Here is a 22,244-nt window from a genome sequence, read left to right as displayed (position 1 = left end):
GTTTGTTAACATAAAAAAAATGCAACTGAAGGAACGATAAAACTTGTTCGAGTTAATGTATCGAGATGTATCCACTGAGTTAGGTTCTAGTTAAAGAGACTCAATATTTAGAATAATATAATGAATTTTGTAAATCTTAGAGAACTCACTTCGTAAAATTAAGAAAATATTATCTTGTGTTTTTTTGTGTTATTGGTGAACACCCCAGGGGGAGGGGCAGTCCGATTTTGGACTGACGGTATGTGCGGGCTAAAAATTGGCATTCAAAATCGCACCCTTACAGTGCAGTGGTTTTTCCCGAAAAATATACCCTTATAGTACATTTTTTGCCAAGTTGAACAGTGCAGTCTAGCTGGGTGTGATTCTTCTATACAGTATATTTATGTAATTTTGCATCTAAAAAGGGATCCAATACGTACTTGATCCAATATTTGAAAAGAATTAGGTAAAGGGGATTGAATCCCTTAAAAAAACTTTGACTGGACAATTTCATTTTTGTTAAGAATTTAGAAATTCGTACTCTTATGGTGCAGGCGGCAAAAAAACCCACCCTTACAGTGCATTTCAGATGCCTTGAAAAACACACCCTTAGTGCCCGCACTTACCCGTCAGTCATTTTGCTTGGCTGCCAATAACTGCCAATGTTTTATATAAAAACCCTTAGATTTTAATTTATCTCATCATCTCATCTCATTTCAACCAATTTGGGAAGCCTCAAAAAATTAATGGGTGGTTGCTTACCTTGAGTGCATTAACCAAGATTGGCAGTCTGAAAATGCTAGAAAAGATTTAGGGATCAATACTCGAGAAATTGTCCTTGTTACTGATTTCTTCACTTCTATTTTTCAGATTTGAAAAAGTCAATACCAACAAAAAAATAAAAGAGTGAAACAAAAAAATGGCAATCCCGTTCTCCTTCACTACAAGTCCTGGTGCATCAATCTTTGATGTCTTTGCTGAAGATTCGCTCCGTTCATCACTCAAACCTGCATGGAATTATCTTATGAAATTCGCGACGCAAAAATATCCAAATTACATATTGAAAGCTTTGAAATACAGCGATGAAATTTATTACGTCTTATTGTTTGTTATGGAGGAATATAGTTTACGGAATAAGTCTGCTTCGATGACTGAAGCATTTTATGAGTTAAAACGTGAATCAACTGCTCTCCCTTACTCCTTCATGTTTCGACATGCTAAAATGATTTCATTGTTATCTTTAGTGTTTATCCCTTATATTCAAGACAAGCTTGAGGAACGATACGAAATATCAAAAGAGAAAATATTACGCGGTGATCTAAACGTCACAGATTTTGATCGATTTGTTAATAAATGGTATCCATTGTTTTTAACCATTTCAAAATGGCTTCGAATGTTGAATTATATGTTATATTTATTCCATTACACTGGTTATCAGGTTCCCTTACTTAAATTGACCTCTATCCAGTTGAAATACAAAACAAACGATGCCGATGAGGGTGCATCACAAGCGAAAGACGAACGAACATTTTTACGTAAAATGTTAACGATTCCGTTAGATTTTGTGACGTCAACAATAACAAAGATGGCTCCCCTTTTGTTTTACTCGCTCTCCTTCTTAGAGACCTACTACCAACAAGAACCATTAAGTAACAAGCCAGGAGAAGGAACTATCCCTCCACCACAGATGCCCAAGGTTGGTGATTCCTTGGAGTTAGCCTAGGCTTTTTACTTTTTAATATACTTACTTCATTAATTGAAATAAGAGTCGGTGCATTTTTCCCGTGTTGTGCATCGTACCTTAAGGGAAGAAAATTGGGCGGATTTGGCGGATTTGTCTGAAACCCGCCAAATTAAGTTCCCGTCAAATTTAATTATTTTCTTTTTATGTCTGATTTTTCACAATTTACTCCTGATATCAAATTTTTCAACCTTATTTCGGATTCAAAAATCCGTCATCCGCCAAATCAAATTCTCGCCGAAATTAGTTTTTCGCTGATTTGTCAAATGAAATTCCCTACGAGAAACTTTTCAGCCATTTGCCAAATTAAATTAAGACGACCAAGAGGTATACTTTTATACAACCTTAATTTGTTTCCTCACATCTCTCTCTTTCTTCACATTATCAAGGTATTATCCAACTCTGTCAGACTACCGTCATCCAAGAAACAATGTCCGCTTTGCCATCAACCTCATCAAAAACCATCCACCTTGCCCGTCTCTGGGTTTGTATTTTGCCATCGTTGTTTACACAGCTATGTGCAGAGACATAAATGTTGTCCTGTTACGTACAGGCCGTGTCAAGTGCAGAACATTATTCAACTGCATACGAATGCGAGTATAAACTGATTACACTCATGTAATACGCGTGTTTTTTTATATAAGAATAAATTATATAACGCTTTGATGGCTAAAATGTAAAGAACAATTTAAGAACATTTTAAGGCTTTGCAGACCCTAAAACACTAATTTTTTTAAAGAAAAGGGGTAAAAATACTCACAAAATGGTGAAAATAAGAACATGCTAAGAACATTTTAAGGCTTAAAACTCAAAAAGTCAAGAACTTCCGCAAAGGCTTCAAAAGTTTTGGATGGATGTTCTTATAAAAAAACGTGTACTGGAAAATTTAGCCAAAAATCGAAACAATAATAGTGTTAGCAACTACAGTTAAGCTCTAAAATTACACTCGTTTTATATGAACCAGTTAATTTTGACGTGGTTTGGTTTTTCTTATTTTTTGGTAGTTTACGCCTTGAAAATGTTCTTATTCTTTTGCTATTTCTAAGGCAAAATTATGGAATTATAACTGTAAACTTTTTTGTTATTTTTGTCAAACTGTGCTGATGGGAACTTAATGGAATTCAAACCTTACTTTTACTAAATTTGTCTAAGATTTACCCATCTCAGGGTAAAATTGTTCTTGTTTTTTTTGGCATTTTGAGCCTCGTTGGTTTTTAGAACTGCTCTTATAAAAAAGAGAGTGTAATGCAACAATTAAACAATTTGAAGGTTTTTATTATTATTTTTTATAGTGCTTTGTCGGCACCTGTTACTGATTGGTACTCAGCCCCAGCCTACTAAAAGTCGAGTTGTAATTGGTAAGGTCATTCTTTTTTTAAAAGAACAATGAGGCTCAAAATCACCAATGCTGAGCCTAGAATTACTCAATTTCAATTTCGAGCAATTTAGGGGTAAAAATCTGGTATAAAGCCCAAAATACCTCACTCAATTTCAACCTATAAATAAAAACACCATAAGAACAATTTGAGGCTCAAAATGCCAAAAAATAAGAACTGCCGAGCCTGATCAAAAGTCTACTAGTTCTTATAAAAAAAGAGTAAAAGTCACATAGCAAGTTCACGTAATTTGACGCTTCATATGGTTAAAATCATCTTATCAAGAATCGATTCACTTGTCTGAGTATGTATTTCTTGTTCGTCACCAGTCTTTCTATTTTTTGCATGTCGAGTTTAATTTTTTTTGATTTTATCCAAAGCTGTATCGATTTTTAATGTAATTTACAAAAAAAAATTATGTAGGTGTATATTATTTTATCTTTGAATTATTTTATATCATGAAAATCAACTTAATACTTTCCAAATTTACTTAATTAAGATATTAAATTTCACCCCTCAAAAATGACACAATAAATGTTTCCAATATTTCAACACTCCATCTTAAACTTTTAATGTTGTACATTCTTTCAGAAAGTAAGAACGGAACAAAAAGATACTAAACAATATAGAAGAAAATTTAACAAAACAATACAATAACAGTTGAAATCCGATACTAAAAATTTTAGTTTGTGGTGATGGAATCGATAGATCGTACAAAGAAATGGAAAAAAGAAAATATTCTTGGATTATTGAACGGTAAGAAGGTTTTTACACTGTTTCTAACTATGTCTTTTTCTATTAATGAAATGCACCACTGCAACGTGACTTCACGAAATTATGCAACCTTTCTGTTTGTTCCACCCAATACGTCACTTTTTCTATTGTTTAAGTGACATATTGAGTGGAAAATTTTAAAGGTTTTCAGAAGACTCTCCAGTGGTGCATATCATGAATTCAATAAAATTAATATATTTTTTGTCCAAAAAGGCTTTTTGATATACCTTCTTTCTTTATCTGGAGTTGAGTCTCGCTTACCCAAACACACACAGGTTAATGGATTGTTCAAATTATAGGTAATTCCAGTTATAGAGACTTCTGCATGCGCCCCGGGATCATTTAAAAAATATTCTAATAGACCTTTTCATAATCACGTCAGGAACACCATTTGCCTCGTATTCAAACAATTACCATAGTGATTATGTCCCTTGAGACATTTAAATGATTTTTTATGAATAGAAAGCAGTTTTAATAAAATCCGCTGGGAGTTAATATATAATTCCAAAACGAGGCAAGTGATGTTCGTGACGTAATTTATGAAAAGGTCTATCAATCCAATTATTCTTACTTACAATTTAATTTTAGTGGGAATTTTCGTGGGAATCTATATATCGATAAGGACGTTTGGACAACACAACCGAGATTGACAAACAGTTATATGTGAGTTTTATTCAATTTTTGCTCTACAGTCAAACTGCAAAAGGAAAAATATTAGATGAAATGTTGACCACTTTCTATTATACACGTTTTTTATGAGATCAAACTATATAAGAACATGAGGCTTCGATGGTCAAAATATTAAGAACAAGTTTTATTGCTTTTGTGACTCAAAAACACCCGATTTCTAAGTAAGTTACACAAAAATACTCAAACATATTAAGTACATTTTTGGACCTTCCTCTTGGAGGTCCTTTAAAAAATTTAACCTTTGTCCGTTCGTTCGTTCGTCCGTCCGTTTGCTACCAGCTCTTTTTTAGATTGGCTCATTAGTTTTTTCTGATTTTTGGCACAAAGGTGCAAAATAGCGATGCCCAAAATGTGACGGAGCCCGATTTTCGAAAAAAAAAAATTTTTTGCCTGAAAAACCGGTTTTTTGGCATTTTCTCGAGATTTTATGATAAGTTTTTTCCGATTTTTTGCATGCGCATACACTCTTCTCGAGATGCATAAATTCATTGCTGTCCTCGTTTTCAAACAGATTTCATTGCTATAAAATTACATATTCACAATGATAATTGTGTTGTTTACACCTCATTAGGCATTTTGAATTTCATGTTCTTTTGTTTTAGAGATAATACTTCCTTTGGGAATTTAAATTGATTTGAATATGTAATTTATAGTAATGAAATCTGTTTGACAACAATAAATTTATGCATCTCGAGGACAGTGTATTAGCAATGTCCAAAACAAGACCGAGTCCGATTTTTGAGAAAAAGTTTTTTCCGGCTGAAAATGCCGGAAATCGCTGTTTTTGCCGTTTTATTCATTAGACTTTTTCCTAATATTTCTTTGTTTTTTCAAACAAAAACATTATTAATAACAATGCCAACCAGCAAGCATTATTTAATTGTCATAGGCCAGCGGCCAAGGTAGTGAATTGTGTCATTTCGTAGGGTACCCCTTAGACCAGGGCACATTTTTTTTACTATGCCCCTAATAGGGTGTAGAATTGACAAAAAAATTTGCCCTTCGAATCTCCTGCAGTTTTCGAATGAATCGATTTTTAGTTATAATCGATTGAACTTATATCCCCCCTTTACTAACGGGTTTTTTCGAAGTCTGAAAATCAAATATCTGAGGTTACCAACGGATTCAGCGTGAAAAGTAGATAAAGAAAATGTTAAGTTTCGACCACCTGGTGCGGAGGAATGGTATTTTTAAGGCGAAAAATCGAACCACCTTAACCCTTTAAGTGCCAATGTCGTATATATCAGACATGGGCTATGAAGGAGGGTGAAGCCCTATGCTATGTAGGAGAGTGAAGCCCTCCTGTAATGTCCAGTTTGAGTCATCGTCATTTTTGATCTAACTCGTAGGAATCGGATTGGGCTTGATGGCCAAGCAAAAAAAAAAAAATCAAGAGTGAGTCTTTTCAGCGAGATTTTAAGCTAAAAAGTCAAAAAAAAATGCAAGAATTTGACAAAAATCTACTTTTTAAGATTTTGGTCAATGAGTGATCCAAGAACCTCCAAATTTGGCCCTGAATAACCTGATTCTGTCTTCCAGTGATATTGAATTAGTTTGAAGTTTAACCAATCGGCACCTTTCTATCATTCAGTCAGGTCCGCGCAGCGCATATAGATGAGACTCTAAGCCATTCAACGTGCTATAAACGAGCTTCTAACTCCTTCTAGATCCGGAGATATAAGCCTTTAAAGTTTGAACTAGCGATTTTCTTTAAAAGAACTTAGAAAATAATAACCGTGGCACTTTAAGGGTTAAAAATGAAATATATCAAGGTCGGAACATCGAAAATAAAACTGATTTTTGAAGTCGGAACTTTTTATTTTTATTTTCCCTACAACCCTTCCCTCTCCCTTATCAACAATTAATGATGTATTCGACGTGTTATGCATTTTTGCTAAACGCTATATTTTCTGCGACTAATTGTTTTCATTTTTCTCCTCATTGCTATCTAACTTCCAACATCAGGTAGGTCCATGTAGCTTGTTAAGCTTAAGACTCAAAAAGTTATAAAGGACAACCGAAGGCTTCAAAAAATTTTGGATGTTCTTACAAAAAACACGTGTATTTCATGATCGATGGGTAAAAAGAAAACTTTTGGTTTATTAAAGAAAACGTAGACACGTGAAATTAATTTTGTGTCTACTTTTTGGACAGCTAATCAACAAAAAGTTTTTCAAACATACTGTTATCAGTTGAAAGATTTTGGTTTTAGGGAGGGGCAATCATTCTGGTCAATCCGTCGAAACAAGACATTCTTCAGTTAATAAAATGATGGATGGAAACCGCATTGAAAAACGTTGTGTTTTGGAAAAAAAGGAAATTTTTATTTTATTAAACTGGTTGTGGTTGGAACTGAGATTTTTAGGTAAGATTTAAATTCTAAGAATCAACGGCACACAACGTTAAACCAACGTCCATTTGACATTCATAACATCCAAATAACGTTATTTTAACGTTAAAACAACGTTGTGTGCCAGCTTGGAAGAATCAACGGCAATGTTCCTAACTGACAAAAATTTCACCCACGAAACAAAAACTATGCGCAGGTCTAAATGGGGAATATTTGAAGATTTTGAGCTATCAAGGTGTTACCAAATCATCCTGTACGGCTGATCGTGGGTGAAGATGACGTCGCATGGGATTGGTCCATAGTTATAGTTAAGTAAGTAATTCTACGACCGCAGTCCGAGGCCACCCGAACAGCGCCACTTATCCCCTGGTTTGCTCCAATTACAAATCAAATTACCTTTTAATGGTTCTCTTTAATGACACGTGGTTCGCGCAATGTTTACATTTTACTACTTTTATACCCCTTTAAGAAAACCAATCATCCTTCCATATTTCCAAAATTTCGGATGTTCTTTAGGAAATTTGTATCTATCACTGGTGAGAGCCTCAGTAGTTCCTGAGGTCCGGCAGGATGGTCGACAGGTATTTTACGAACCAATTTTTTTTGTTGAGTCTCTTTGATTTGACAACCAGCCTCAAAAAGCAAATTTAAGTCAAATCGAACCAGCCGATTGGTCAATGCCAACCAGGAAAGTGGCCGAACAAAATTATGCAAATAAATTATTCGAAATTTGATGGTCATGATACTTTGTTAACTAAGGGAGGGATGCTTCTCCTCCTGAAAAATTAACCTTTTTCATAAGACTCGTGCATCTGTTACATGATTTTTGCTATTCAAATGATAGGGGAAATGCTAGTTTGAATTTACTCCTGCATATGTGCTTGCTGTGTTTTCATACGGCATAAAAACTGCCTAACGGGTAACGCCTGAAATAAGTCTTTCCTTGGACACAGAAACGCGGGAATGGTGCTTATAAAGAGTTCTTATAAAAAAGATAAATTGCCGCTGGAAAGTGGTTTTGAAAGCGTCTCAGTGAACGTAGTGAGCCCATTGCAAGCGTAAAAGCTGCAACGACTTGATTTACTAGTCTAGAAATAAGTGGCTTTATTTCCCATCTAAAATTTTCAACTCTAGTCCCTTTGGGGCTTTAATATACTCAATGGCTTTACACTCTTCAAACTTTGTGGGTTTGAAACATATTCAGATCATTTATCACTATTGTAGTTGATAGCAGATAACTGATTTTTGAAGGTATTTTAAAAGCTTTTTTAATAAGAATACACTTTATAAGAATGTCCATGATGAAAATGGCCAAAAAATTAAGAATAATGCTAAGAATATCATCATCATGGGATTTGGCTACTCAAGCTAAGAATGCCGTTTCTGGAGCATTTTCAATTATAAATTGTCAATTACCCCAAAGTAAGGCTCATTTCACAAAAATGCCATTTTATGCTTGAGACATATGTACTAAATGTTAAATCTAGTCTGAATTAGGATCCTAACCTAAAAATGCTGTAAGAATATTTTAAGATGATTTTCCCAAAAAAGTTAAGAATATCCATAATGAAATGGATTTACACCATTCTTATAAAAAAAATTCCTAAAAAAAAAAGCGTGTAGAGCATAGTTTACTTAGGAAAAAAAGTTAAGCTGGCCTTTTCAAGAAGGGAAAAAGGAACCTGCGTTCATTCTTTTCCATTATATTAGTAGACTCGTTTAAAAAATAGTACCTTGATATATGATGAAAAATGTGAAAAAATTTCAAAATAGCCTTTTCTTTCTCACTTATGTTGGTATCTTTTCATTGCGATTGCAAAAGGGTAGAAAAATATGTTACATCTTTATCTTTAAGAACTTCCAGAGTTTTTTTTTTCTCTTAACTTCCTGAGTTTTAAGCTTTGAAAAATATGTTTACTTCAAACATTTTGTGAGTTTTTTGTGCACTTTTTCAAAAAATTGTGTGTTTTCTTCTGCAAAGCTATAAAATGTTCTTGACTTATTCTATATTTGAGGCATCAAATTTAGAACAATTCCTGAAACTATTTGAGCCTGCGATCTTAGTAATGGCTAAGAAAATGCTACCTTTAATGCCTTGTTAAACCGTTAGGTAATTGAAGCATGTATATTAAGATTACATGTTTTTTTATAAGAACATATAAAATTTTTGAAGCCTTTGAACGCTCTTAACTTTATGAGTCTTAAAAATACAAAGAGCAAGTTAAGAACAAATTACGAACAGTAAGGCTTTGCGCCCAATTTCTTATAGAATATCGCACAACTACTAAAATGCTCACAAAGTGGTGAAAATAAGAACATGTTAAGAACATCTTTAAGCTTAAATTAAGAACATCCAAAGGCTTTAAAAGTTCTTATAAAAAAAACTGTAGCATTATGTCGATATAAGGAGATGAAAAAAGGGCAATCAAAGCATATTGGTGGGACTAAGCGATATAGAAGAACAAAGATATAAAAAAAGAAAAGAGACAACTGCTGAAAAGCAGAGAAAGGGACTGATAAAAATTTAAAGTTGAAAAGATAAAAACAAAAAACAAAGAATAAAGCATAAAGAATAAGAGATATATTCCATCTTCAAATCCTTCATAGGAATAAATATCGAAATTTGGGCTCACTCTTATATGTTTGAAACGCTGTTTGTATTTTTGAAGTTGTTTAACTGTTCACAGTGATGATTATATTGGTGCAACTTCTGCATCCAACATTTCAAAGACACCTCCTCTCTTTAAATTTCTTTTGCAATGATTTATTTTTCTAAGTATCCCATGTTTTTCTTATAAATAACAAAAATGATAATGTACCAGTAAAAATTTTTGAAGAGAAAAGAGATATATAATATTCTCCCCATCTATCATGCATTATGCAAAATAGAAACTTTAAGGGGAAAAGATGCAAGTAAAATACAAAGATTTTCAGTACTTTTATTTTGTGTTTTTTTTATTATGTTAGGTAAGATTCGTGGACTTGCTTGATAACAACAGTAGGTAAATTTTTTGTTTATGTTGCGATATTTTGCTCATTTACATTTTCTTTGGTTTGCCGTTTTGAAAAGCAGAAGAGATATTGTGATATTGTATTGAAATTTAATTTTTGAGATTTTCGTTTTTCAATTTTTGAAATTGAAGATCTGATAGTAACGTTATGTTATGCTATAGGGTCAAAATTGTGTTAAAGTAGTTCATGCTGGCTAACGGACTCGGCGAATACTACTCTTTTCAACGGGTTGACGGGTTCGTACCTCATATGTAGCTTTATTCTTTAACAAGGCCCTTGCGGTTTTCGTGATGGCGTGATAAGAGTTTTTCATATTTGTGATTTAAGATTTTAAAGTGCGCGATTTTCGATTTTAAAGTGCGTGATTGCGTGATCGGAGGAACCAACGTGATAAACATGATCGTGATAGAAAGGAAATTCAACTTGTGATAACGTGATTTGGAATTCTTTTGTGTGATTGCGTAATTTGAAAGGTCTCTGGGGCCTCTTTAACATAGCCAAATCAGAAAACCTTCTTTCGGTTAATCAATTGATTTTTAATCACTTGGTCGAGCCCTGGTTTCCTGATTTTATTCTTCGTTGAATTTTTAACTCACCAAGGAAGTATGGTGTGAAGCATGATTCTTATATTGTCAATGCATGTCGTTTTTTATAAGCGTACTAAATTTTTGATGAGACTCGTCTGTTCTTATTTTTTGGCACTTTGAGCCTCAATTTGTTCTTTGACCCCTAAATTGCTTGAAATTGAGTAATTTCAGGCTCAGCATTGTTCCTAAATCTCTGATACAAGAGTATGGGTAGATATTTCAGACATTGTGGTGTGTCGTGACACTCAGGAGGCTCTACACCTGCGAGGACATCCGTTCTCCCGTGTAGTTCGAGTGTCGTGGTATACACCATGGCTCGGCAGCTCGCATCTGCAGGGTTGCAATGCCTGCTTGCGCTGTGATTCCTACTCCACCGTGGGTAGGACCCATTCCGATGCATCGGAGGGCATATCTATCTATTGTTCCTAAATTGTTCTTATATTTTGTTTTGTGATTTTGAGCCTCTTTTTTTTAAAGTTTTTCTTTTAAATAAAAAGAGTGTAAATCGTCAGTAAGAATACCTCAGCCTGTATCTTGCCAACCATGTGTCTTTTCTGCGAAAAAGAGTTTGGTACAAGCTACATAATGTATCTGAGATTTTTGGGTAAGATATAGTCACCTTATCGAAATGTTTAACATGACCACTCTCGTGATTTTCTTTTGTCGGAAGGATGTAGGAAAGTTTGGGATATTTTCGGTTCGTGTTTATGGAAATGGAAAATCAATATTTATTTGTTGAAAATCAATATTTGATTCGATGGATAGACCGTGAAATATTTAGGTTTTAAAATCAATGATTATTGCTGAATCAGCACATTTTACAATATTTTAGCTGAGTCATCAAACTTAAAACCCAAGTATCTCGTGATCTAGCCATCAAAACCTTATACCGGGTGCACCAAAAAAAAGTATACAACTTTGTCGAGATATTGTGAGCTTCAGGATTTAATTTTTTTGTTCATTCTTTTTTTATTGTATAGAGGATGCTCTAACTTGAATTTTGAGCTATTATACATTAAATTTGAAAACGTAGTTCGAAAATTATTTCAAAAAAACTGACTTTTTTTTAATGTCGAAATTTCAAAAAACACCCGGTAGACCATACCAGTTTCAGTTAGTGTGTTTCAAGGCCCATTTTTTTACCCTAGTTTGAAAATGCCAATCATCACCATGAAATTTGAAAGATGTCGGACCATGTCAGCGGTTTCGATTCACGAAATTACAAAAAAGGACTTTATTTTCGTTATTAAAGGTTTTATTTTTACATAAGTGTTCCCGTTTATATCAGACACATATTTCATATCAGGACAGTGTCTGCCTATAGATATATTATGCTGATACAAGCAAAAAGATGTTTTTCTTTCCCTCTTTCTGACCAATCTTGCTCCACATCCGTCTCAATTCAATATCAAAAAGGTTGTAAATTAAAATTGATGAGTGAGCAAACGATATCACTCTTATTTAAAAGCAAAACCTTTAATTTACAAGATCTCGTTAACAAAAGCGTCGAAATCGTTTTATTTTTATTTTTTGGGAATTTCCAAAAACTTTGTTTCCAGGGTAATTCATCATAAAATACCCCAAAAGAAAAGGTCTACAAAGCTCTTCGTTTCGATTGCGGTTTTTTTTCTGCGAGCTCAAAATGAACCTAAGCCAAATATTATCTTCAATCTTTTTGCAATCATGGGGAAACCCTTCTCATGCAGTTCACTCTCGCTAATTCGAAGTCACACGGGGAATTTTCTTATTTGTTCGAATTACAGAGATTCGATTTATTGAAGTATTTTAAAAGGGTTTCTCCATAATGGGGACTGAAGAAAGATTCGAATGATAGAAGTCCGAATAAGCGCAAGTTTGCTGTCCTCTGATCATGTTAACCTGGTTTCTCCAGGTAGCAAAGAGGAGAGCACACTTAGAGTTTAAAATGAACGTTCAAATGTTCATTCTTCATATAAGCTTTTATTCTAAACAATAGATTTCGACCTCCTTAGTGGAGGTCTTCATAAGGTTTACAAACGTTAAAGTTTGTAGACTATTTTCAGCACCTCACAGCAGGGATGCGGTACTGTAAATATGTTAATCCGGTTAGCTTGCTTTTTGAAACGCTGGGTAAAACCAGGTCAGCGTAATCAGCTTAAATATTTGGAGTGGTTTCCACATGATAGAAAAACGGAGTGCACACTTAAAGCAAACGGAATTTAGATTAATCAGTATGCTTGGATGTGCAAACATAAACCAACACAACCTGGAAAAAATATCGGTTTTTAACTGTTCGTTTGATTCCTCTAAAAAAGAAAAACGATATTTTACTCGATACCTTATCGGTGAATGATATTCGTCGGCGCACAAAATATATCATTTTTTGACGACTAATTTTTTACCCAAAAAGTTGCTACAACTAGTACAAAAACTTTAATTCAGGAGAATGAGAAAAGAAATAGAACAATTTCGAAAACTTTGAAGAATTTGGAAAAAAAAGAATTTATTGTTTTTCTCTCCCTCATAATCCAAACTAAGACCGTTGGATTATTTGAAATGGAAACATTTATTTCTTAAAATTCGAAATTTTCAGCTTTAAATTAAATTTGATGATAGAAATAGGGAAAGAAAATCCGATAGACAAAAAAAATGAAAATCTAGAATGTATTTTTGAACTGAAATGTGGGTAAAAGAGCAAAAGTTTATGGTATGTGGTCAACTTTACTGAAAAACTAACGTCGTATTGTGCCCTACGATTATGTTAAGGGAACTAATTTTCGTGGAAATTATTTTTGCGGTGCGAGGGTATGAAGTTGGCGTTTTTTGCGGAACTAATTTTCACGGTTGACACCTAAAAACGCGAGAATTACAATCATGGTTGTAATATTTGAGAAAAAAGGGAAATCCACCGGGAATTTTTGAAACCACAATCGATTTGTAAGTGCTCTAAAGTTGGAAGGGTAGAATTTTTAACTCTGAGTTTTAACATGAGACTTAAAACTTAGGACCTTAGGATCTGAGGATCCAAATGTTCAAAAATGGTCCAATAAGGCTAAAAATAAGCCTGGAGGTCTATACACCCGAGTCAAATTGAAATATCCGATTAAATTTGAGAGATGGCCCAAAATCGATTTTCTCACCCGAACTCCAAATTTCGAAAAACGAAGAAATAAGCTTAATTCTCAATAGATTTCGACCATAATTGTAGTTACTGCGAAAATAAGTTCCCTTAAGGTATGTGATTCACCCACGGGGATTGAGAAAGCTGGAGTCTACTTCTTATTGAACTTTTCTTTCTGATAATTTTTGATGACGCTGAGCCCAGTGAAGTGCACGATTTTTTATAAGAACCAGTAAGGCTTTGATTGGGCTGTTCTTAATTTTTTGAAATTTCCAGGCTGAAATACGTAATTGCGTTTTTTTTTACTTAAAATTAAAATTGGGTTTAAAATCTGTTAAAATCAGTAATTTCTATAATCTGAGGCTCAGTATTGTTCTATCTTAGATAAGTTAGCAATAAAAAGTATGTACTTGAATTACTGGCACTGAAGTAAGCCACTTAGTTGTGCCATCCAGTCTATATATAAAAGCTTAAAAATGGATCCCTGGCTAAAATTTATGCACTATTAGATGTATGATTTGGAGAAAGTGTAACTGGGTTGGAGAATTTCCGGGCACTAGACCTTCACAAACAGACCCTTACTCTAAAGTCTCCCCCGCTTATTAAATTTCGAAAATTATTTTTGAAAAGTATTTTCAGCTGTCACAGGCTAACTAAATTGCTAAATAGCCTGGTTTTAGCTTATATTACCTTATTTTGGGGTTTTTTGAAGGTACAATTTCGGAACCCCTTTTATTGGGACCCCCTTCTCCCGTTTATTAGATCTTGAAAATATTTTGCCCCTCTCCTTTTAATACGGGACCCCTCCAACTTTTCGGGACCTCAAACAGAAAAAAAAACAGACCCTCAGAGAGACTAATATTTAGCGTAATATCACCATCAGAGAGATGAATTGGAGAAAAGGTGACTTGTAAAAGATAGTTCTTACCCTTGAAAAACATTTTTTATTGGCTTTCTACCCTGCGAGGTGATGAAAATTGAGACCCTTAAAGGAGAACTATTTCAACTTATTGTTGTTTTGACAACCCCCTTACATATAGAACGCGAATTTTATGAATGTTTTTTAGCTGAAAACTTGTTCGAGTTATAGAGGTTCGAGTTACCGTCTGCAATTTTTGTATCGTTTGAAACGTCGTTTGAAGTAATTATTCCGTTTGAAAACGAGGCCCTTAAATGATGTTTATTTATGTCGAGAAGTGTGTATTTGATAATGGGGAAGGTAAAAAACGACCACTATCGTCCGCGTGTAATACCAAGCACCCATTGTAACACCCCTCCCCCGCCCTATGATATCACCTCCGCCCTCTTTTGGTAATACCAAGTCATTTATTTCGAAAGTCTCTCTCGATGAATTTTTTTATCACTTACATCCTTTATGTTTTCTATGAGAACAAAGTATATAGAACAAAAGTCATCAAGGTCAAAAATTTAAGAATATTATCAGAACATTTTAAAGGTAAGAACATCACATGATGTTTTAGAAAATTAAGCTGGTCTACTCACAAAAATGCTGAAAATGATATTTTATAAGAATTTTAGGAGTAAAATCCAAAAGAAGGTTTTAAAAATCTTTGGTGTTCCACACAATCTAATCATAGAGATTTTGTACCTAGTTTTGTTGTAGCATTCTTTCACTTTTCCGCATGAGTGACAAACTACATTAAGGGAACTTATTTTGGCGGGAACTAATTTTGACGAGCGGCAAAAATCCTAAAGATTTTTAATTTTGGCGAGAACTAATTTTGGCAAAATGACAGCGTAAATTTGTTCTACTTTGCCTTATTCGAAGCTTTTTTGTGAACTCAAGAAGTTATTTAGGCAAAATACTAAAAAATCTAATTTTGGCGAGAACTTATTTTGGAAAATGACAGAGCAAAAATATTTAAGTTTGTCGGGAACTAATTTTGACGAATTTTGTCTAAATTCGCCGAATTTGCCAAAATAAGTTCCCGCCAAAATAAGTTCCATTTTTAAGGTATTACGGAATAAGGGGAGACGTTGTCGGGAAAAAGAGAGATGGTTCAAAGTGAAAACATTATAATTCTATTAAAGTGCTAACTGATCTTATAAGAAAGAGCATTTGCCATATTTCATTACAATACATTACGTATTACAATATATATTACAATATATATTGACTGAAAGAGACTGAAAAGACGAAGATACATAAAAAAATTTCCAAATATGCAATTTGTTCATCTGTACACATCTTCCCTACTTCTCATCTTGAAGTCAACTCCAGACGGCACACAACGTCAAAACAACGTCCATGTGACATTCATAACGTCCAAATAACGTTATTTGAACGTTAAAACAAGGTCCAGCTGGGACTCGCCGTTTAAAGTCCTGGTATCCTTATAAAGAGAGGGATAACCTTTTCTCCCTTAAGCTTGAAAACTTTAAGAAAAAAATTAGATGCACTAAAATTAAAACTATAATGTTAGATGGTGAAAGTGGTGAAAACGGGAGGGCTAAACATGTTTGCCGTGAATCGAGCACACGTTTTTTTATAAGAACAAACCATATAAGAACTTAAGGTTTCGATAGCCAAAATATTAAGAACAAGTTAAGAATATTTTAAGGCTTTGCGGACTCTAGAACACCAAATTTCATAAGAAAATGGACAAAAATACTCTAAAAATGACGAAAATAAGAACACGTTAAGAACATTTTTAGGCTTAAAACTCTAAAAGTTAAGAACATTCCAAGGCTTCCAAAATTTTGGATGTTCTTATTAAAAAAAACGTGTAAAAGCATATGTAGAGCTAATGGATAAAAATACACAAACACAAAAAAAAACTAAAACCTTCTGATTATATAGACAGCGTTTGAAGAAACTATATTCAAAAATTGTATAGTGATTGATTATTTGATCACACCTGTTATTGTCTCACAAACTACATCAGTCTCAGACCATGTTCACACGATACTGTTACGTTTCTTTCCGGTATGATTTTCGTTACGGATCGAGTGTGTTCATATTTGGTTTCGGAACGTTTCGGAGCAAGAAAACGGAGCAGTTCCGATCCGATAAAAAAAGTGTAGCGAAACCCTTCCGATTTGTTTTGCTTTAACACGTCTTCATCTTTTACGTTTCGAATTTTGACGTTCACACTTGTTTCGGAACCGTTTTGGAACGGAACCGTAACGTCTAAACATGGTCTCAAACTACATTCAGTTCCCCTTTCGGTTCTTGGTATAGCAAACGACTGCTAATAATCCAGCCAACAGTAATACAACTAACACCACAATCAATATAATATATCCAACAGCAATCCCATCATCATCACCATCACTGTTGATACGCAATTGACAGAACCTCCCAGAATGCATTTCAGTGCATGAACAATTATAATTAGACTTATCGATAATTTGGCATTGGGCTCCGTTTTGGCATTGATTTCCAAAACATGAAGTACAATTCAACTTATTTTCTCCAGAAAATTTGTTTAGATTGTATGTTTTGTTACATGTCCCAAAGAAATATCCTCCTGTAAAGACGAGTGATTGGTATAGAGCACAATCACATATTAATGGGTTACCTTCTAATGAGAAAGTATTCAAAGAAGACGCGAACCAATCTTGATGAACAGCTGTCAAATTATTATTATCTAGTTCTAAAGAATCCACATTAAATGCTTTGGGTTGAATACTATTCGGTGTTAACTCATTACCAGACAATTTCACCGACATTCCACCCTGAGACGAGCCGAACGTTCCCGATGCCAGCGTCCGGATTTTATTATTCCGGAGATAAACCTCGACTTCATTATAAGTCATGTTGTTAAAAACTCCATTTTCAATGATCTCCACTCCATTACCATTAAAGTTAATATAAACAAGTTCTGTTAAACCTTTTAATGTATCATTTTTAATCACCTTGATTTTGTTGTCGTTGAAATGCAGATCTGTCAGCCTTGGAATATCTTGGAATAGATTTGCGTCAAGTTTTTCAATTCCATTTCCTTTGAAATCCAAATCTTTGATAGATCGGTAACCAGCGAAATCCGCGCGAACGATAGAGTTTATCATGTTATATGAAAGACCTAGTCGGGTTATGGATGGAATTAAAATCGAGACATTAGCGGGAACTTTTGTTAGTAAGTTCTTACGGAGACCGATGTTCTTAAGCTTAGTAAAATTGACAAAATAACTAACTTCAAAATGATCGATCTTATTCTCTGTAAAATATAAATGTTCAAGTTCGGTCTCATTCAATTGTGCAGCGATTTCTTTAACACCTTCGTTCGTTATATTTTTCCCTATACATGTAACATAATTTTTACCCGAACAGCGACATTCCTTTGGGCATGCACTTGAAACAAAGCTGTAAGCCAGAGACAATAAAATGGTTGAATAGAATAAAACGTGGCCCATCTTCTTCTCTCCAAGCTATCCTCTTCTCTTTACTCGTCGAGTGTTAAAACCTTTATAGTGAAACCTCCCAGTATTTTTGTAAGCTTATACGAAATATCTTATCTTAATCGAATATCTATCACACATATCTTTTTTTTATAAGGATATCCAAAAAAAATTTTAAGCCTTAAAGTGTTCTTAACATGTTCTTATTTCCGCACTTTTCTGAGCGTTTTTGTGCATTTTTGTGCATTTTTCTAAAAAATTGGGGTTTTTTGAAGTCCGCAAAGCCTTAAAATGTTCTTAACTTGTTCTTAACATTTTAGCCATCGAAGCCTCGTGTTCTTATATAGTTTGTTCTTATTAAAAAAACGTGTATCATTTATAACGTTATAACCTCTTTTTGTCGGTTTTGCATTAAGGTTTCATCTTAAGTCATTTTTTTCTCACGACATGGCCCTTAATCAATCATAGTCATTATAAAAACACTGGTCTGGAAGGCTTTTTGTCTCTTTTTATTGTTAAAAGATAGAGCTTACGTACCAAAATCGATTTATTTTGCAAACTTTTTGATCATGTGATTGAAAAATAGACCAATCCAAAGTGGATCAAAATTAACGTAACGTGATCAAAAAGTATGCAAATCGCAACTTACCTTTTGTTTGTAACAAAAGAAAATTCGATTGAACAAAAAGCTAAAACAAACATTGTCAGACCGGGTTTTTTTTATAATGACTATGAATCAATATACCTCCTCGTTAAGGTCATGCAAACAAAAATATTTTTAAATTTCACATATTTTTCTGAAAAGACAAGAGCGTCTCTTTTTTAATCTAGAAATTGTTCTATAAATATTCTTATTTTCATAATTTTGTACAAGTATTTTTGTTCTAGTTCCTAAAAAAAATGGGTGTTTTCGAGTATCAGCAGCAAAGCCTTGAAATGTTCTTAACTTGTTCTTAACCTTTTGTCCATTGAAACCTTAACCTATGAAAAAACATGTATTGCAAATCAGACACGTAGCGGAGACAGAATAATTATGTTACATTATCAATATTACTTTCAATTGACAAGCAACGTTATTTGAACGTTCAAAGTCGGATGTGGTTAAGACGGTATCCTTTAAAGATGTTTATCATCGATATATTTCTTGCATTTTCATCAGTAAAAGGATTAAATTATTTTTAAAAGCAATTGTAATTATATTTTATTTTTTTGTATTTTTTGAAGTGGTTTTAACTCCCGGTCCCGGGTTTTAACTCTCTCTGCGCCAATGCCTGTTTTTTTTAATTAAATAACTTTTATAAAAAATATAAAACTTCTATAAAAAACAATGGGGCTCAAAAAATGCAAAAAAGGGAACTATTAAAAAGCAATGGGCAAATCCAGAAATGGCCTGTACCCCTTATTTTACTATTTTGAGGAGGTCTAACGTCCACCATAGTCTGGAAAATAAAAAATCCGGGTTGTTCTTCATTCTTTGTTGTTTTTCGAGTGTAAAAATCCAGGGTGGTCAGTGAAATGAGGTGGAAAATCCAGGGTGGTCAGTGAAATGAGGAGGAAAATCCAGGGTGGTTCAAAAAATGAGACAAAAAATCCAAGGGGGTCCTGAAAAATAGAAAAAAAATCCAGGGAGATCATCTTTCCTTAAAAGACCTCCTCAACACAGGGGATACAAAGCCCAATACTAAGTCTGGAAGGGCTTGGAATTTAAGTAAATTGAATGTCAAATTAGTTGAAATTGTGTTAAACCTAATTTCCATCAATCTTACCCTAGAAATAAGAGTGGATATGAACAATTTGAGGCTCAAAGTACCAAAAATAAGAAAAGCCGAGACTCATCAAAAATTTACTGATTCTTAACAATAAAGACTGTCATTTTTATAAAAAACGACAAATACCACCGAATTTATAGGATATTCATGATATGCACCATTGCAATGTCTCCCACAAACCCAACAGCTGATTGGTTGAATGTGACGTATTGACTGATTTTACGTCACTTGTAACCAATCAGCGATTGGGTCCATGATGTAATGTCAGAAGACACTGCAGTGGTGCATATCATGTAATAACAGTTCTACCATGTTGACACCATGTTTGTATAAGTAGACTCTTTTTGATGTTCGGTTGTTCTTGTATTTTTAGTACTTTGAGCCTCAAATTGTTCTTCAATATTCTGTTCTTAATCTCAAGGCAATATTATACCCTACTTATACTATTTTGATTGTTAATATTTTCTTGAAATTTAGCCGTGTCAGACTCATGCTTGTTCTTAAATTGTTCTTATTTTTCAGCAATTTTAAGCTTCATTGTTCTTATGAAATTGCTCTAATAAGAAAACAAGTGTAAAGAAGTGAAAGAAGCAAATAGACTTAAGTTTCCATCTTTCAGACTTTGACTCTGGTACAACAAATCTGCGAAAGTAGGCAGGCGGTAGACTAGAGTCTACAATCATGGTCATAATGTTTGAGAAAAAATGTAAATTCCCACGAAATCTTACAACCGCAAACGATTTGGATGCGCTCTAAATTAGGTTGGAAGAGTAAAGTTTTAACTCGGAACTTAGGATCTGATGATCTAAAAGTCCAAGCATGGTTCAATAGGGCTCAGAATACGGCCTGGAAGTCTATAAACCCTATAAATTTAAATATTAATTTATCAATTGTCCCAAATACGACTTTCTCGCCCAAACTTTAAATTGCTAAAACGAGGAATTAACTGAAATTCCCAATATATTTTGACCGAGATTGTAGTTTTGCGCTGATCTAAGAAAAAGGTTATGCAATGAACATTAAAAAGTTACTCCGATAAAGGTCTAATTTTTAATCTAATTCCAACCTCCTTTACCATAATTGAGATCAAATCAAGATATGAGAGTCTCAGGTTCGGATGGTTAAGCGCTTATATCTTTTTGAAGTATGTCAATACAACGTATTGTCCGTTTTAGAGGATCAGTAACCGCGGGAAAATATATAAGCGCATAGTCAGGGCGGTTTACGGGAAAAAAAAGTGGTGGTAGAGGTAGGATGAGGATTGAAATAGTTTGATCTTTAGTATCGTGTGGTTTAACACTGATTTAACATAATCTATTTGTTTCTTATCTTATTGAATACTGTCGGGTACCTAATAGCCGTCCCCCCGCTGATTAATTTTTCGAAAACTTTCCACCCAGGACATTCTTATTCCAACCTCCCCGCTTATTAATTTTTGGGAAAATGTTTTTGAAAGTTCTCTCTTTTGTCCTAATTCAGCTGTATTAGCCTCCTTTTCAAAACTTTTCCACCCAGGACTTTTTTATTCTACTACTCTCCTTGGAAAAATCTTTCCAACCGTTTCTAAATTATTAATATGTAATAGTTATCGGACATTTGCTCGTACAATATAAATTTACAGTTTATCAATAACGGTCTTTTTACATATTTTCTTAAAGTAGAGCTTAGCCCGAGGGACTTTCCATACACAGCATTCATCCTTCTCATTCTTCGTTTTCTCTTTAGCTTTTTCATGCCATTCTTTAATGGTTTCACGTTCTTTCTTGGAGAAGTCATCTGTTACACTGAAATTATCTGAGGCCATAATTCTTTTCTTGTCTTCTTCATTGGCCAACGTTACTTTCAATGGCCGCCATCTTTTCGTCTTGAACATATCATCCTTTCGAGCACCGATTCGTTCTGCAGTGACAACATTTATCTTTAATCCCATACGATTTCCTACAACTTCCTCCACGTAATCTTTGTCACCGGCCCGCTGTTCCTCTTTATTCTCATCTTTATTTTCACCTAAATGATGGACAATGATGTTACATCTAGTTAAGTTCTTCCAGCGATCTTCTTCTCTTTCTTCTTTTTCATTTTTGACAAATTTCTTGATGATAGCCTCCTGTTTCTTCACCTCTTCGTTTGTGATATCTGCATATGTTGCCCGTTTTGGTTCTTTAGCGACGTCTTCTTTGTTCATAGCTATAAGTTCCTCCATTTTCTTCTCTAGATTATGCAATCTAGTGTTGAAAACAGATTCAAATATTTGCTGACCTCCATCTTGACATTCTGCTTCCGTTATTGTTTGCGTTATTTGGTTACTTCTGACTCTTTGCTTACTTGTTTTGATTTTTTCCAAAAGTATTGGCGTGACTGTAACACATTTTTTACGTTCGAAGCATCGGCTTTTGTATTGCAGACAAAGCTGAATTTGGTATGCGGGAAGCTCCGAACAAGCATAATGAACGAATCTCTGGCATTTCCTACATTGTAACATGTCATTATCCTTTATTATTTCA

General features: G+C 34.0%; 3 protein-coding genes across 3 annotated transcripts in view; 2 read left to right on the top strand and 1 right to left on the bottom strand.

Annotated features, from left to right (window-relative positions):
- Window positions 1-853: 853 nt before the first annotated feature.
- Window positions 854-2,395, top strand: LOC136819045 (peroxisome assembly protein 12-B-like). The gene is made up of 2 exons (XM_067075210.1): window positions 854-1,675; window positions 2,110-2,395. The coding sequence occupies exons 1-2, from the start codon at window positions 899-901 to the stop codon at window positions 2,326-2,328; spliced, it is 996 nt and encodes a 331-aa protein (XP_066931311.1). The 5' UTR covers window positions 854-898; the 3' UTR covers window positions 2,329-2,395.
- A 7,446-nt stretch (window positions 2,396-9,841) lies between these two features.
- LOC136819026 (ras-specific guanine nucleotide-releasing factor 2-like) overlaps window positions 9,842-22,244 on the top strand; it is an 89,195-nt gene continuing 76,792 nt past the window's right edge. The window contains exon 1 of the mRNA XM_067075183.1: window positions 9,842-9,908. The gene's annotated coding sequence lies outside the window, so the exon portion shown is untranslated. The remainder of the gene's footprint in view (window positions 9,909-22,244) is intronic.
- Window positions 15,637-18,043, bottom strand: LOC136819044 (leucine-rich repeat transmembrane neuronal protein 4-like). Its single transcript, XM_067075208.1, has one exon. It carries the CDS (start codon window positions 17,984-17,986, stop codon window positions 16,784-16,786), a length of 1,203 nt encoding a protein of 400 aa, XP_066931309.1. The 5' UTR covers window positions 17,987-18,043; the 3' UTR covers window positions 15,637-16,783.

The sequence above is a fragment of the Clytia hemisphaerica genome, unplaced genomic scaffold, assembly GCF_902728285.1.
Source record: "Clytia hemisphaerica strain Z4C2 unplaced genomic scaffold, Clytia hemisphaerica genome assembly, whole genome shotgun sequence".
Taxonomy (NCBI): Eukaryota; Metazoa; Cnidaria; class Hydrozoa; order Leptothecata; family Clytiidae; genus Clytia; species Clytia hemisphaerica.
Note: the sequence above shows the minus strand (reverse complement) of the source record. Positions and strands in the feature narration are given on the sequence as shown.

Excerpts from the sequence above, each read along its gene's own strand:
- LOC136819045 (XM_067075210.1), top strand. The coding sequence starts at position 899 with ATGGCAATCCCGTTCTCCTTCACTACAAGTCCTGGTGCATCAATCTTT. Across the intron at positions 1,676-2,109 it reads CTCCACCACAGATGCCCAAG|GTATTATCCAACTCTGTCAG; the intron begins GTTGGTGATTCC and ends CACATTATCAAG.
- LOC136819044 (XM_067075208.1), bottom strand. The coding sequence starts at position 17,986 with ATGGGCCACGTTTTATTCTATTCAACCATTTTATTGTCTCTGGCTTAC.